We start from the raw sequence: 13,587 nt of genomic DNA, 5'->3' as shown, positions 1-13,587 counted from the left end.
GAGAAGCTTTTTAAAATATAAGGAATATTTAAGTGAAATGTAGATGATCTAAAGACCCAAGACAATCCTTTCATAAGATGAAACTCCATCTCCACACATCATTACAGCTGATTCTATGGCACACATACCACAGTAAGCTTGTAAACTGCAATACTGGTTTTCAGGGAAATGTCTTTGAACCTAGCTATCATGGCTGAGCTGGAAACCAGATCATACGGAAAATGAAGCACAGGAGGGAGATGTGGTGAAGAAGGCAACAGCAACATCAGAGGCCAAGAGCAGCTGACACAGAGAGATTACTACTGACAAAAGTGGGCAAGGTCACATTGAAATGCATGGCAAAATTTCACTCCAGGTCACTCTCAGTCCCCTAGCAAAATTTAAATTATCCAGCCTGTTCTCAGTTCTTAACACGGAACAAAAGGTGGAGAAAAGGTTATGCTGAGCCAAAATGTTCTCTCTGGCTTCCCTCCAGACCTATTTGTCAACAGTTTGACTGGAAAACCAGAGGCATATGTGTGTTGTAACAAGTTCCCTGCACACAAGAGTGTGCATGTTCAACATCACGTTCCACTTTCACAGCTACGGAAGACCCAGTATACACATGTACACATAGCTACAGAACTGGGAAAGATTTATTCTCTGGTTTTCCCATGCATAAATAATGCTGTTTCCCAGACATAAAACAAAAAGCAGCACTATCAGAGAAACATTCAAGTTACACGTGCTAGCTGAGGCACTGGGGTTTGTCCCTAATTATTTTGCAATTTTCAATGTACTAGTAATATACTCATTTGTTCAAATAAAGTCATTTGCAGAGGTAATCTGACCCTGTACATTGTCCCCAGAAGAGTTTGTAAAGATACCTGGCATTCAGTGCCAGCTGGGACATGCCTAAATTTAACAACAACAACAACAACAACAAAAAAAAAGCTTCCTCTCTGAAACCATCTTGAAACAATCTTTATGAGTCAGAAATAATTCCTCAGCACAGGGGTGAATTTCCAGAAAGTAAGCAGAAATCAAACTGGGACCCAGCCAGAACATATAAAAGAACAGAAGAGAGGAGAGTATCTGTTCAGGAGAAACCAAATGATGCTAGCCCATCACACAGTCTGAGCTCTGGAAAGATGTCAGATTTGTCATGGCTGGGAAGAACACTAAAAATACAGGTCCAGATCATCCTCTGCTAGCAAAGCAGTGACAGGTCCCTCTGGATGAGGCTTGTAAGGTTCCCTGTTAGAAGCTGGTCACACTGCCACACTGATACAGAAGAAGGGGCAGGACTGCCCGTCTGCAGAGAGTCATGTCAAGCCTCATATGCCTCCACAACAGTTCTTTGCTTCAACTGTGCTCATACAACTGGAGCACATATGCTCATATATATAGAAGGCCTCTATATAAACATACTGCAGTGAAAAAAAGTAAAGCATTCCAGCTGAAGAAGCACATACCTGCACTTGTAGATCCAATGCCTGCAGTGAGCACAGACCGTGGTATAATCTTTACTGCATACTTGAGAAACTGAGATTTCCCCGTACCTGGGTCTCCAACCAACAAAAGATGCGATTCACCTTGGGGGAAAATGGTGATGTAGGAGTAGATGGTTCATACACAGAGAAAGATATACACAAAATGCTCTGAATTAAATAATACTTCTCATTATTCACTTAACGTTTAGTACTACACGTACATTACAATTCTGTTTAAGACTGCACTATTTATTGGGTGTGATAAATACATTGTTTAATAAAAGCATGTCGCTTTACAGTCATATCGCTGTACCCAAACCAAATAATTTACAATGAAATATTTTAAAAGTATTAGCAGGTATTTGACATACTTCCTGTAATGTGAGTTCTTACATTTTAGAATAATTATTCCTCAGACTCAGCTCACTCTTGAACATGAAGCAGAAGGATACCAGGGTTTAGTTATCATTCCACTATTCAGTTACTTAAATTATTGTGAAAAGGACTAATAAAATCAGCAAGTTGTTTTTCTTAACTAATTCTGTTACATTGCCAACAGTTACACAATTTAGTAATATCAAAACAATGCAATAACAGAAGTAAATAATTTGGCTGCTACAATCTCACTGAAGTGCTCTAAAATTATTTCATGGTCTGCTACAAAACATTAATACAACTTCAAATATAAAGTCTATAACCTTATTTAGCTACACAAGCATTAAGAAAATCCTGTATTTGTAGATACACACATATTATTTTAGAATTATTATGACCTACACAGATTATGACCTGTGTACCACCTGGCACATGGCATATTTGCCATCTAATAACAACAGAAGGAGAATCAGCAGGCAGATAACTTACAGTAACAGACCTAAGTGAGATGTGCTGACAATCACAGATGCAAAAGTCTGGCATTAGGAAGCAAAATGAATCCTTTAATTTTTCCTTTCAATGTACCATAGTGATCCACATTAAGGAAACATTAATATTCCATCCTTTGATGCCAAATACTGCTGGGGATATCCTACTAGAAATCATTTCAAAACATCACTTATACAATAAAAAGTGAGTTTATGTTTTATCTAAAACAACTGCCTTTATATTCTACCTAATGGAATCCTGAATGCCTGCTTTTACTGTGTTTGATTTGGGCAAAATGAAAATAAAAAGAGGAAGTCTAGACACCCACTTTATTTGTCTGAGATTCTGGAAGAATACTCAGCATTAATCAAAAATTGCTCTCACTCAAGAAAATGGGATCATTATGCTTCTGAAACCTTACTGGTTTGATTTTGGAGGGGGGAAGGATGTGGGTGAAGACAGGGATGGGAACAACTGTTAGAAAGGACGTGATACTGTAAGAAACAATACTAACCTCTGATTCGAGTTCCAGTAGCATCAGTCCTCTGTACACCACCAGCAAGCACCATGGCTACAGCCAACTTCACCAGGTACAATCCAAAAACTTGAGGACATAAGCTAGCCAAAATTTCATTCCTCCCTAGAACAGGAACAAAAAATGGCACTCAGGCCTAAGAGTAAAACTTGGTTTTCCCATGGACTCCTATGTCCTGACAAATAATTGTCCTATGTCCACAGTCCTATGTACATTCACGAATAATTTGGGTCTGCTTCCTGAACAAGGAGAACAGGGCAGGGAGGAGATTTTTTTTTATTATTATTTTATTTTTTAAATGGGACCCAAAGCAGTTGTTTGATCCAAACTTCCTTCATTATAAAGAAGTTAAGTCTTCCACGGTCACAAGCAGCAAAGCCGATCCTACCGCAATTTAAGGAATGTATGGTTGGGATATCATGACAAAAGGCACTAATGAAATGCCATGATGCAGATTCTTTTGTTTCGCAGATTAAAGTATAGGGGCTCTGAAGAATAAAACTTAAAAGTTTCCAGACCTCAAAATATCCTCTTCAAAACTGGTGTGCTGTACATTTAAGAAAACATCTAACGCTTGAAGTATTTTGCCCTAAACTTATGCACCCATAGCGTGGTTCATTTTCTCATGGTTGTCTTGAATCTCCTTCTCCTTTGACCCTTCTCTGTCAAGGGTCTCCTTTGACCCTCTCCTCTCCCTACCATAGTCCCTTTCCAGCAACAGAATATTTCAATCTGCTATGATAATGTTGTTGACTTGAAAGATGTGTAACGGAATTAATTCTGTCCTTTGAGACTCTGATAGTAACAGCATATAAGGGATCACAGGTTTAATGCCATACATTACTCCCACTGCTAGGGAATAAAACAGAGTGACCAATTTTGAGTTCTTATGTTTTAAGTTTAGATGCAGCTACATGGTACTGGTAAAATATGTAGGCACCTAATAGATGACTTGAGGCATATGTGTTCCTTGTGGAGGTCTTCCGAGGGAATTAACACATTTTTGTCCAAAAATGAAATTTTAAAAACTTTGGTCAGCCATAGCATAACTCAAGATTTAACTCCACAGTTGCCTCTGTTTGACCTCAGATTCATTTGTCTTGTCAGTGCTAAGCAGCTCAGCAGTTATGCTTCTTTCTAGAGAGTATTCAGAGAAATAAAGTCACCTGCATAAGTCCTCAGACGCCTGCCATGGTAGACTTTTTCAGGACACCAAAGACAGCATCAGGAATTGACTGACATAAAATGCAGTAGTAACTACCATTATCTCTTGAAAAACAGTAAATGTACATACATCCTCTTGTGAAATGGCCTATACCTTAGACTCCTTAGTCAAATTTGCTCTCTGCCCTCACCTGAGGGGACTCAAATTCAGACAAACGGCCTGAGACAAACATCTTGGGCAGTCAGTGTCCTTCCAATTTCCACCTCAATTTTTTTGTAGCCACTTCATATTAATTCATTTATTCTGAATGGGTAATATTGCATAAAGCCACATTGCTCCCCTGCAGGTTTCCAAAAATTGTCCTGAGAATGAAAGACTAAATGGGACCTTCAAAGAGGATGCTGAATTACTTCCTGAACAGTTCTAACCAGGGTGATAAGAAATGTTCTAATTCCAAACAGCAGGAGGAAGAAATGTTCTTGTTCCCAACAGCAGGAGGCTAGCAATTAAATTGCTTTCCCGGAAATGCAGTTCTGAAGAATCTCTGCCATTGACAAGATCTCCAATTTCTCATGTGAGCGCTCTAATTTTTAAGCTGACATGGGCAACATTCCCACCTGCTTTTCCTCCTGTTTGTTTTTTAAGAAGAAAAAGACTAAGCCCTTTGCAGGGTTTTAAAGGACATAGTGTTACCCTGAGACAGTTCAGTGACAGAAATCCTAAAGAGTCCATTGAGCTTCCCTGGAGTTCAGGAGGAGGCACTCAGACTATGGAGAAGGACCGAGTTCTAGACACAACTCCTGCTAATTCCTAGGTGGTTCACTGCAGACCATGGTAAGTTTAGGAGCCAGTGCACTAAACACTCTGGCTGTTCTGGAAGCCACTGTGGATTGGGAGACTCTCTGCACATTTGATAGGAGGTTCCACAGCACCTAAATCAAGGGTCTAGGCATCAAAGAGGTAGGTGAAAGATGAGATGTGCTAAGCTCTGTGGTAAAGATTCACAGCTTAATTTGAAATGCAAAGACAGCGAGTCAGATCTCTCACCCCAGAGTCAACAGCTATGCTGACTAAAAGCAGATCTGGCCCGCACTATTTCTTCTGAGAGGTATGCTTTTTCTTTCTTGATTATAAAACGCTTTTCTTTTTTCTCCTGGTACTTATATTATCTCTCATCTCTTGTTAATAAATGTTCCACGAAACACTTGACTAGAAAGTTCAAAAGAAGGAAGGTCAATGCAGTATGTTTGGTACTTTTTCCCAGTAATACTAAAGTAAGAATTTCATATTCCTGTACTGGAAAAAGTATATTTTTGGAGGAACATGTGGTGGGATAGGATAATGGGGGAACAATGTGTTCAGCCACTGTACTTTCACTCCTGATTTCATCTATATCCCAACATGTGTTCTACTTAAAAGCTTTCAACTACTAACCTGCTAAGGGATCATTCCTATGCTTTTCCCAGAAGTCTTCAAATTCCTTGCGGACTTCTTCATCAATTACAACCCCTGCTAGCTGCTCATTGTTTACTTTAATGTAGTTGGCTTTCAGAACAAGCTCCAAGTCACAGCGTGCATCCTCGCGGAAAGGTTTCCACCTCTGCATTACCACTCCATACACTGTGACGTCATCTCCTGGTGGTAATAACAAAAATTAGTAAAATAACATCTGACTTGAGATATGTAGATGTGTCAGCTGTAATGCATAATAATGCAATTGAAACCCTGTGTTACAGTTAATAAGGTTAAAAAAACACACCAACAAAAAGCAAACCTCCTGCACTAACTGGAAGTCTAAAAGAAACATTAGGTAGATTGCTTATGTCTGTGGTAGGAAGTTGCTATGTCTTTCCACTTCTGTTTAAGGTAGGTGAATTCTTAAAGGTATATCTCTGCTTGTTTCCTCTTTTAGGAAAGAGGAATTCACGGTAAACTGTAGAAGCTCTTCTTTCAATTAGATTTACTATACAAAAAATTTAGTCAAAACTTATTTGACTTCTGGTAACTTTTGTGATGAATTCCAGAATCACTCCTTAACATTCTCAGAACACAGTGTTCTTCTTAGAAGGTACAACCAGAAATTAATTTCTTATGGGGATGTGCCTATCTGAGAATTTTTAGTCCATTCTTCATACATCCTCCTGCCAATTACCTTCTTTTTTGAATGCCAAGGAGCTTTTTCCACCTGTAGCGCTCCTTAGACAGGAGGTTGGGTTACCTAGCTCTCCCAGCCTACCGAGGGGCACCACACGCTGTGTGACGGTGTGGACCAGTTCCCTCAAGAGGTTTGGTCTTCCCATGCTAACAAGATTTAATATACTTTCTCTATGTCACAACACATTACTTATTGAAACTGATCTGTCAAACAGTCAAGATGTAACATGGGGATGTACGACATTTTCTAGAATAGTCTTCAACTGCCATGCTAATGCCCAAGCTGAAACAGCAACACGACAGAGGAAGGTACCTCATTCAACAAGCCCTCAACATTGATAGCCTACTCAGCAAAGATTAGTCTCAAATGGAAAAATAAAAACGCTTGTGGTACAAACATGTGATATACACTGTATCCTCACCAGATTTGCAACTGTCCACCAAGTCATCTTCCAGAACAACCACCATGCAACGAGGGATGCTTCCAACAGACAGTCTTTGAACCTAGGAGACAGGAAGGAAAAGCACTTCTTAAGAACAGCACCTTTCAAAAGCCATTTACAGCTGCTCTGGCTTAAGGACCGACATTCCTTTCCTGGAACTGAGGTCAGTCCTTGCTTTTTCACGCAAAACTTACACAGTAAACATGCCAGTGCTGCCTATGTGTCAAGGATTACATCAACAACAGGAAAAAACAAATTGCACACAACCAGACAAATGCATATTGACAAATGTGCCAGTAACTCCTGTAATTCTTTTTCTTTTCTCCAGGGCAAAGTGTATGCAATCCTGTCACGGTCTATTTCCAGCCAGCAACCTTTCCATTTATACTTAAAGCTTGCAATAGTTTTTAGAATCTCCACTGCACGAGAACAACAATCAGAAGTACCTTTTCATTCTGCAGCACAGGTCATACATGCTAGAATTCTAGATTTATTCACTCTCTAGTGCCTAGGAAGGTTAATTCATCCTTGTATATCATCTGAATGGCCACAGGCAGTTCACATCACTGTCAGTACTGGTGGCACATACACAGTTACTTGCAGAACTCGGTAGGAAACATGAGTGAAATTCATTCCCGGTTTAACTTTACTGTGTTTAATAAGCCCATGCTGCTAAAAATCCTTCCCATCACAGAGATCTGTGTGTCACAGTAAAACAAAAAAAATGTTATAGAAACCATATGTCAGAAACAATCATAACATGCAATATAGGGCTTATTTCCTAGAAATAGTTTTATTCCCTTACTTTTTTGCTATTCTGAACTTTAAAGAGCTTCATTTCTAATTTCATACATTTCTGTTTTCATACATCTTGTGTGTAGATTGGCACCACTACACTCTTAATTTATAACATCAAAACCCTGAAACAACTGAAGAGATCTTAGAAAAGATTTATGAAAAAGTCACTGAACATATAGATAAACACAGAAACATTGCCTGCAACCTACCCTACTTACTCTCAGTTTTCATACAGCATAGATTTTCTTGTGCCAGTTTTGTCTTAGTTATGCGCTACCGTAAAAAAAAGGCCTGATATTTTCTCACTCCTCCAGCTTAGCTGTACTTCCACACAGGACCACCTTCAGAAAAACGAATGTAAATTCTGTGAGGAGCACATATTCAATAATTGTTGAATTCAGTATTGGCTGAAAGGAACAGACATTTGTAGACACCATGTACTGACCACACTGCACCGCTACAGCTGGCCTTGGCCATCATTGGGCTAGCTTCAGTCCTTAGAGAAACAACGCAAACTTGGTGTTATAAGGATTCAGCATGGAAATTTAACCTATGCACTGATCCTGGGTGTTTTGTACGATCTGGAATGGAGTTACCTAATAATGGAAGTCTAATCAACAACTTAATTCTGATGTAAGCATGAACAGTTTCACTAAAATTACCAGAGTTACGTTATTACAGCAGGAAATTAAGCCTCCAAACGCCTTCTTTGGGAAGTTGATTTTTTTTGTACTTGAGACATCTATACCTTAATACCCTCCCTTTTCCTCCATCTTTTTTTTTTTTACCTGTTCCTGAATTTTGATTTCTTGATAGTCTCTGCAGCAGGTAGAAGAGGTTGTTCCAGACAGACACGTGAAGTTGGTTGATTTGCAGCCTTCTTCATTAAGACAGGCTGATGGACGACAGAACGCATAGTACTGTTCAAAGTCAGCCTTGACGACAAACACGTGTTTGCACTTATTGCAGATATAACTCCGTTCAAACTCCAAAACTTTCACCAAACTGGTACGTATGACAGTCCCAGTGACAGACAAAAAGTGACCCACATCCCTGGTTTTAGGAATGTGCTCTCGAGTCAGCTCTGGGCAAACAGGCAAACCTGTTAAACAAAAAATATGTGCAGCATAAGGCTATGCATATAAAATATGAACTTACAATGCAGTTAAACAGAAAGACTAGAAAAAATGCCAGACATATTAACAGTAGCCATTGTTATTACTGTTTTGTAAATGTGATTCAACAATTCATCTGTTGTACCATAGATCTGATTCACTGGTCTCAGATAGTGAAAAACATCAGACACTGAGCACTAACAGAAAATGTTGCCATTTTACTCTCCTGCTCTTGCCAAGGGCTGAATATTCATGAGCAGTTTCCATTCATGAAAATAGATCCTGATGTTCTCAGATCTATTTATTAATTGAAATGGTCTTTTGGCAAATGCCATTTATTCTACAACTGGCTCATCTGAATTACAAAATTTTAGTTATGCTACTTAATTGTGGTTCAATGTTATTCCCACATTTAAACAAGTGTAACTCCTAATCTTGTGTGAATTCTCAAGTCTAAGCAAATTTAAAATTCATAGTCTGTGAGCATTTGACCTTAAATCCACATTGCATACCAGTAAACCCCAAGCACAAGGAAGATGGCATAAAAAGAATATAAAGGGGTTATGAACATAACGAATGCAAATTCACTTGCACATTCAAATGAATAGTGACAGAACACTTTTGTGGCACTTGCTCTCCTTTAATTCCACCCCAACAGCCAGTTCTGTGGCATACTGATCCCGCTCCAGTGTTCGCCTGTATGGCCATCACTTAGCACCGCAGTGGCTGAAATCCTCAGAAAGACCCATCTACCTCAACAGCCTACAAGGTCTTTATAAAAATAAATGGCCTCTGAAATACACACCTGAGGACAGCATCAAAATATTGCCTCTTCAGAAGTTAGTATATGAACTACAAGATACTAATAATTATCAACTTACAAAGAAATTACCTGCCCTTAAAATAGAGCTAGGAAACAGAGACATAAAATAATAAACCTGCTGGAAAATGATGATTCTAAGGAGACCAAAACTATTTGTGCCTTTAGGTAAAATCTTCTTAGCAGCTTTGGCTGCTAAAAAAGAGACATTGTATATTTATTTCAGTGTTTTCAAAACCAAACACTTGCTGAAACATTCTGTTTTGATGCTTTTAAGCAAAGTGTTTGACCTTTTGCTTTTGTTTAAAGAAAATACTTTTAAATATTAAGCTAATTTTAAAAGGTAAAAGAATAAAGTAAAAAGAAAAAAGTAAAGTAGAAAGGAATTGAATAATCTGGAAAAGAAATAAAGTATTATGTAGAACTGCAAACAAATTTTTCTGGTTGCCTGTAAGAAAGCTATTTACATATTCTACCAAACTTGTTGAAATTTCTTTTTCTCCCACAGGTTTGCAATCCTATTCAGTTCAGGCAAAAAAACGATAAAATCCATTATTTTTCCCACTGGTCTGGCATCTTTTTTTGCACCTCAATATTGGTGCAGCTCAACAACCTTTGCAAAATACAACCCATCTTACACTAGAGAGAGCTGCAGCACTGTTGTCAGGATATATGATATGATCATCTCTGTGAATATTGAAGAGACAAGAGTCTGGATGGGGAAAAAAAGAGCGTTCATTCTGATCATATTAGACTGCTTGACAAACTCTTTATTTGAGTATGTGCCTTTTTGAATCAGCTTTACTATATTATTAATAACATGTAAAACTGAACTGTTAGAAGCAGCTGGGCCATCAGTAACAGACAGAGAGGCGCTCAGGCTAACAGTAAGTGAGGAAAAAAATCTTTTAATGGATTTGTAGCAAAAGGAGAAGTTATACAATCAAATTCCTACAATGCTAAAATTCAGATAAAGAACTTTTACTTTCTTCAGTGAACCTGGGGTAATCGTCCATTATTAATCACTGCATATTCACACTCCCCAAGTCCTTCTTTGAACTCCTAGATGCCCTGTCCATATTGGTATGAGCGTGAAAAGATCGCATTTTTGTACCTAGCATAAGCAAAAACATTTTTCCTCACTTCAGTCCAAGCCTGACACGTAGATCCCCTCAGCCCTGTTCCAGGTAGTCACCTGCCGCTCCCACCAAGAAGGGTGCACCACCTTCTCCTCATTCCCATCTGATATGGGAACGGGAAGCAGCACTCCAAGATGAGAGTCCTGAAGGTAATCAGAACCCAGCATCCGCTTAAAAGGTAACAGTATTATGGGAAAATTTGGGTGGAAAAAAGTCCACAGATCATTTAGCTTATTGCTTTTGTTTCTTCAGCAGCCAGCCTTTCGGTGGTACAGAACATAAACCAAACTACATGGACAGATGTTCTTTTGATCCAGCTGGACCACGCAGGGATAACCACCCCCTGCTCTTCATCAGTTTCCCTCCTGTTTAGTGATGGAGTAATTTGTGAGTCTTGACAACTAACTCTTTCCATCAATGATCAGTCAGACTTGCTTTTATCAGTTATTAAAACTATTTGATCAAACGTGGCTAATTTTGCCTGAGGCTGATTAGGGAATATTCAGACAAAACATCACTGTGGGAGGAATGGTCAGCTCCAGCAACAGGCCGATAACAGGAGCAGGAATGTCTTAAAGACACCGCTACTCATGCAGCGATCATCTGCCTCTTGCTTCACTCCTTCTAATACTTCCTGGTAGCTTATAAAATAATCATTCTTGGAGTAGAAATAACTCTGCTTTCATGCTGAAGCCCTGAATGATGCAAATGCATCCTAGAACACTAGGGGGAAAGTTTTAATTCACTCCCAACTTTTACAGGTACAGGGAAATGCCTGACATTTCAAATTTTAGTACAACACAGAGGCCAGCCTTTTACACCACATGCTCATCTCTGTAACACCTAAATAGGTAGCAAGCCTTTTTTTTTTCCCCCTAAAAACCTTGAAAAAATAGCGTTATGAGAGCCACAGGCTAATTGTATTCCTGATGTATGTATTTTAATGACAATATTTTAAATGACACTTACTAGGACAAAACATAAGTCTATTTAACAATTGTGATTCATCTAAGTTCAAGCTGCCAAAAGACTGAGTGATCATAAACCACATCAACACGGGCAGCGGAGGGAAACACACATCACCAGCTCTTGGCTTTGCAGGTAGACAGCTGCAAATAGTTACAATCAGTAATGACCAGAAGGGACTGTGCCACCACTGACCCAGTTCACTACAACAGGCAAAACAGCCATTTTAACCCCAGAACCTGCACTCCACACTTACCACACCTCAAAGCTACTAAAAATTTCCTAGTAATAACGGCATATCAACTTGTAGTGAAAAAAAAGGACAAAATCCTCTATTAATGATCATGCCTTCCAACAGTTCATTCCAATTTTATAACAAGTAATTTTATAACAATTAGTTAAGCATAAAATTTGACACTTTCAGATTAAATTATTACAAGCAAGACAACTCAAAATTTAGACTTTGCCTCTTCTGGGAGATGGCTGGAGCCAATAAAGACCATGAACCAAGTGACATGGTAAGGAAGTCAACCTGCAAGAAAATCTAAAAACTACGTATCTTCCCCTAAATTTTTTTTTTTTTGTCTTTAGACCTTCTGGCTAACAAGAGAAATAATGCAAGACCAGCTGCTCATTTGAGGCGTCTTTTTGCCACAGAAAGGCTTTTGGTGAAAGTTCTGACACAGCAACAAACTCCAGCTGTTGCACACACGCCACCAGGGATGGCCACAGCTTGTTTCTGGGTTGGTCCACATAACTCCATGTGTTTGCATGTGTTCTTTTCTGTTTAATACGCACCAGACATTTGCTATTGGTTTAAGCACTGAAATGGCAGGAATTAAACTTGCTCCTTCCCTCAACCCCCAACAGTTTGAGGGAATTCAGCAATGCTGACCAGGAGATGCCCCCGGGACACTTCGCTGCTGCCCCCACCCCGCCACTCACCCGAGACCCTGGCATGGAGGTTCTGCTTCATGCTGAGCTGCGGCGGGGCCGCGGCGGCCTGCAGCACTGCCAGGGCAGCCCGGCGCAGCGCGCTGTCGAAAATGGGGAGGACCTCGCTGGGGAAGGCGTTGAAATACTCCCCGATCTCCATGTTGGTCTCAAAGAGCGTCAAGGCGTCGACGACAACGGGATAGTGCGCCTCGTCATCAGCCTCCCTCAGGATGCCCAGGATGTCGTCCCTGTGGTGCTCCAGCACGTAGGACTCGAACACCTGCCCGATGAGGTTCACCTGATCCACGCTCAGCACCATGCTGCGCCTACATGCGGGCATAAAGCCGTTACAAATCCAGGCGTTCCCGCAAGGTCAGGCGCCAATCGGAAAACTTACTTTTCACGGGGAAAAGCTCACCACGGAGCCAGGCGAAAGCAGGGCGCGGCTGGCGCCTGCACGGCTCAGGAGTTTGGGCAACGGCCCCCCGTTACAACGCGCCCCGACCCGCCACCGAGCTCGCGCCGCCACGCGCCGCCACGCGCCGCCCGCCGCCTCTCACAGACGGCTCCCGCCAACCAACCGCCCCGCCCCGCCCCAGCCAGCCAATCAGCCCCGCCCCACGCCTGTCAGTCACCCCCGTCCCGCCCCCCAGCGGTCAGTCAGTCAGTCAGTCATCCCCGCGGCGGGCTCTCCGCTCCTCACGGCCGCCCGCTCGGGGCCGCAGGGGGGCCCCCGTTAATGCCAGAAAGTGAAACCGCCCGGCGACCCGCTCCTTCGCTCGCTTGGCGGGGGATGAGGGGAGGCGGCGGCCGCTTGTCCCACCCCGCTCCACCCCGGCCGCGGGGCTCTCCGCAGCGCGGGGCCAGGCCTCCCGCTCCCGCCCCAGCCGCTGCCAGCGCGGCAAGTTTTGAACGCGGCGCGGCCGGGCGGGCGCTGCGCGGCGAGGCGGGGGTGGGCCCGGCCGCAGCGCGCCGCCTCGGCCGCCCGCCTGCGGAGCGCTGCCCCAGGCGCGTCCCGTCCCGCCTCGCCTCCGGGCGGCGGGAGCCGCGGGTGCGCTCCCAGCGCCCGCACCGCGGGCTCCGCCGGAGCGTGTGTGCGCGGCCGCTCCAGTACCTGCAGCGCCGGCCGCCGCCGCCGCCCCTCCCGCCGAGCTCCCGCCGCCGCCGCAGCTCCCTCACC

General features: G+C 42.1%; 1 protein-coding gene across 3 annotated transcripts in view; it reads right to left on the bottom strand.

The window, feature by feature from the left end:
- MCM9 (minichromosome maintenance 9 homologous recombination repair factor) overlaps window positions 1-13,569 on the bottom strand; it is a 49,011-nt gene extending 35,442 nt beyond the window's left edge. Inside the window, exons 1-7 of one of the 3 annotated variants that reach the window (XM_087774624.1) lie at window positions 13,522-13,569; window positions 12,417-12,733; window positions 8,220-8,533; window positions 6,613-6,694; window positions 5,471-5,671; window positions 2,851-2,976; window positions 1,455-1,574 (exon numbers count right to left, since the gene is read on the bottom strand). In XM_087774624.1, coding sequence (XP_087630750.1) covers window positions 1,455-1,574; window positions 2,851-2,976; window positions 5,471-5,671; window positions 6,613-6,694; window positions 8,220-8,533; window positions 12,417-12,726 — 1,153 coding nt within the window. In that variant the 5' untranslated portion in view covers window positions 12,727-12,733; window positions 13,522-13,569. Of the gene's footprint in view, window positions 1-1,454; window positions 1,575-2,850; window positions 2,977-5,470; window positions 5,672-6,612; window positions 6,695-8,219; window positions 8,534-12,416; window positions 12,749-12,804; window positions 12,928-13,521 lie in introns of those variants that run through there. The other 2 variants (XM_087774625.1, XM_009460847.2) reach the window with 2 other exon arrangements.
- Between the last annotated feature and the right edge of the window lie 18 nt (window positions 13,570-13,587).

Source organism: Nipponia nippon, unplaced genomic scaffold (genome assembly GCF_047370975.1).
Source record: "Nipponia nippon isolate SJK-2023a ecotype South Korea unplaced genomic scaffold, ASM4737097v1 scaffold_4, whole genome shotgun sequence".
NCBI classification, from domain to species: Eukaryota; Metazoa; Chordata; class Aves; order Pelecaniformes; family Threskiornithidae; genus Nipponia; species Nipponia nippon.
The sequence above is the reverse complement of the archived record's forward strand: the minus strand, read 5'-3'. Positions and strand labels throughout refer to the sequence as shown.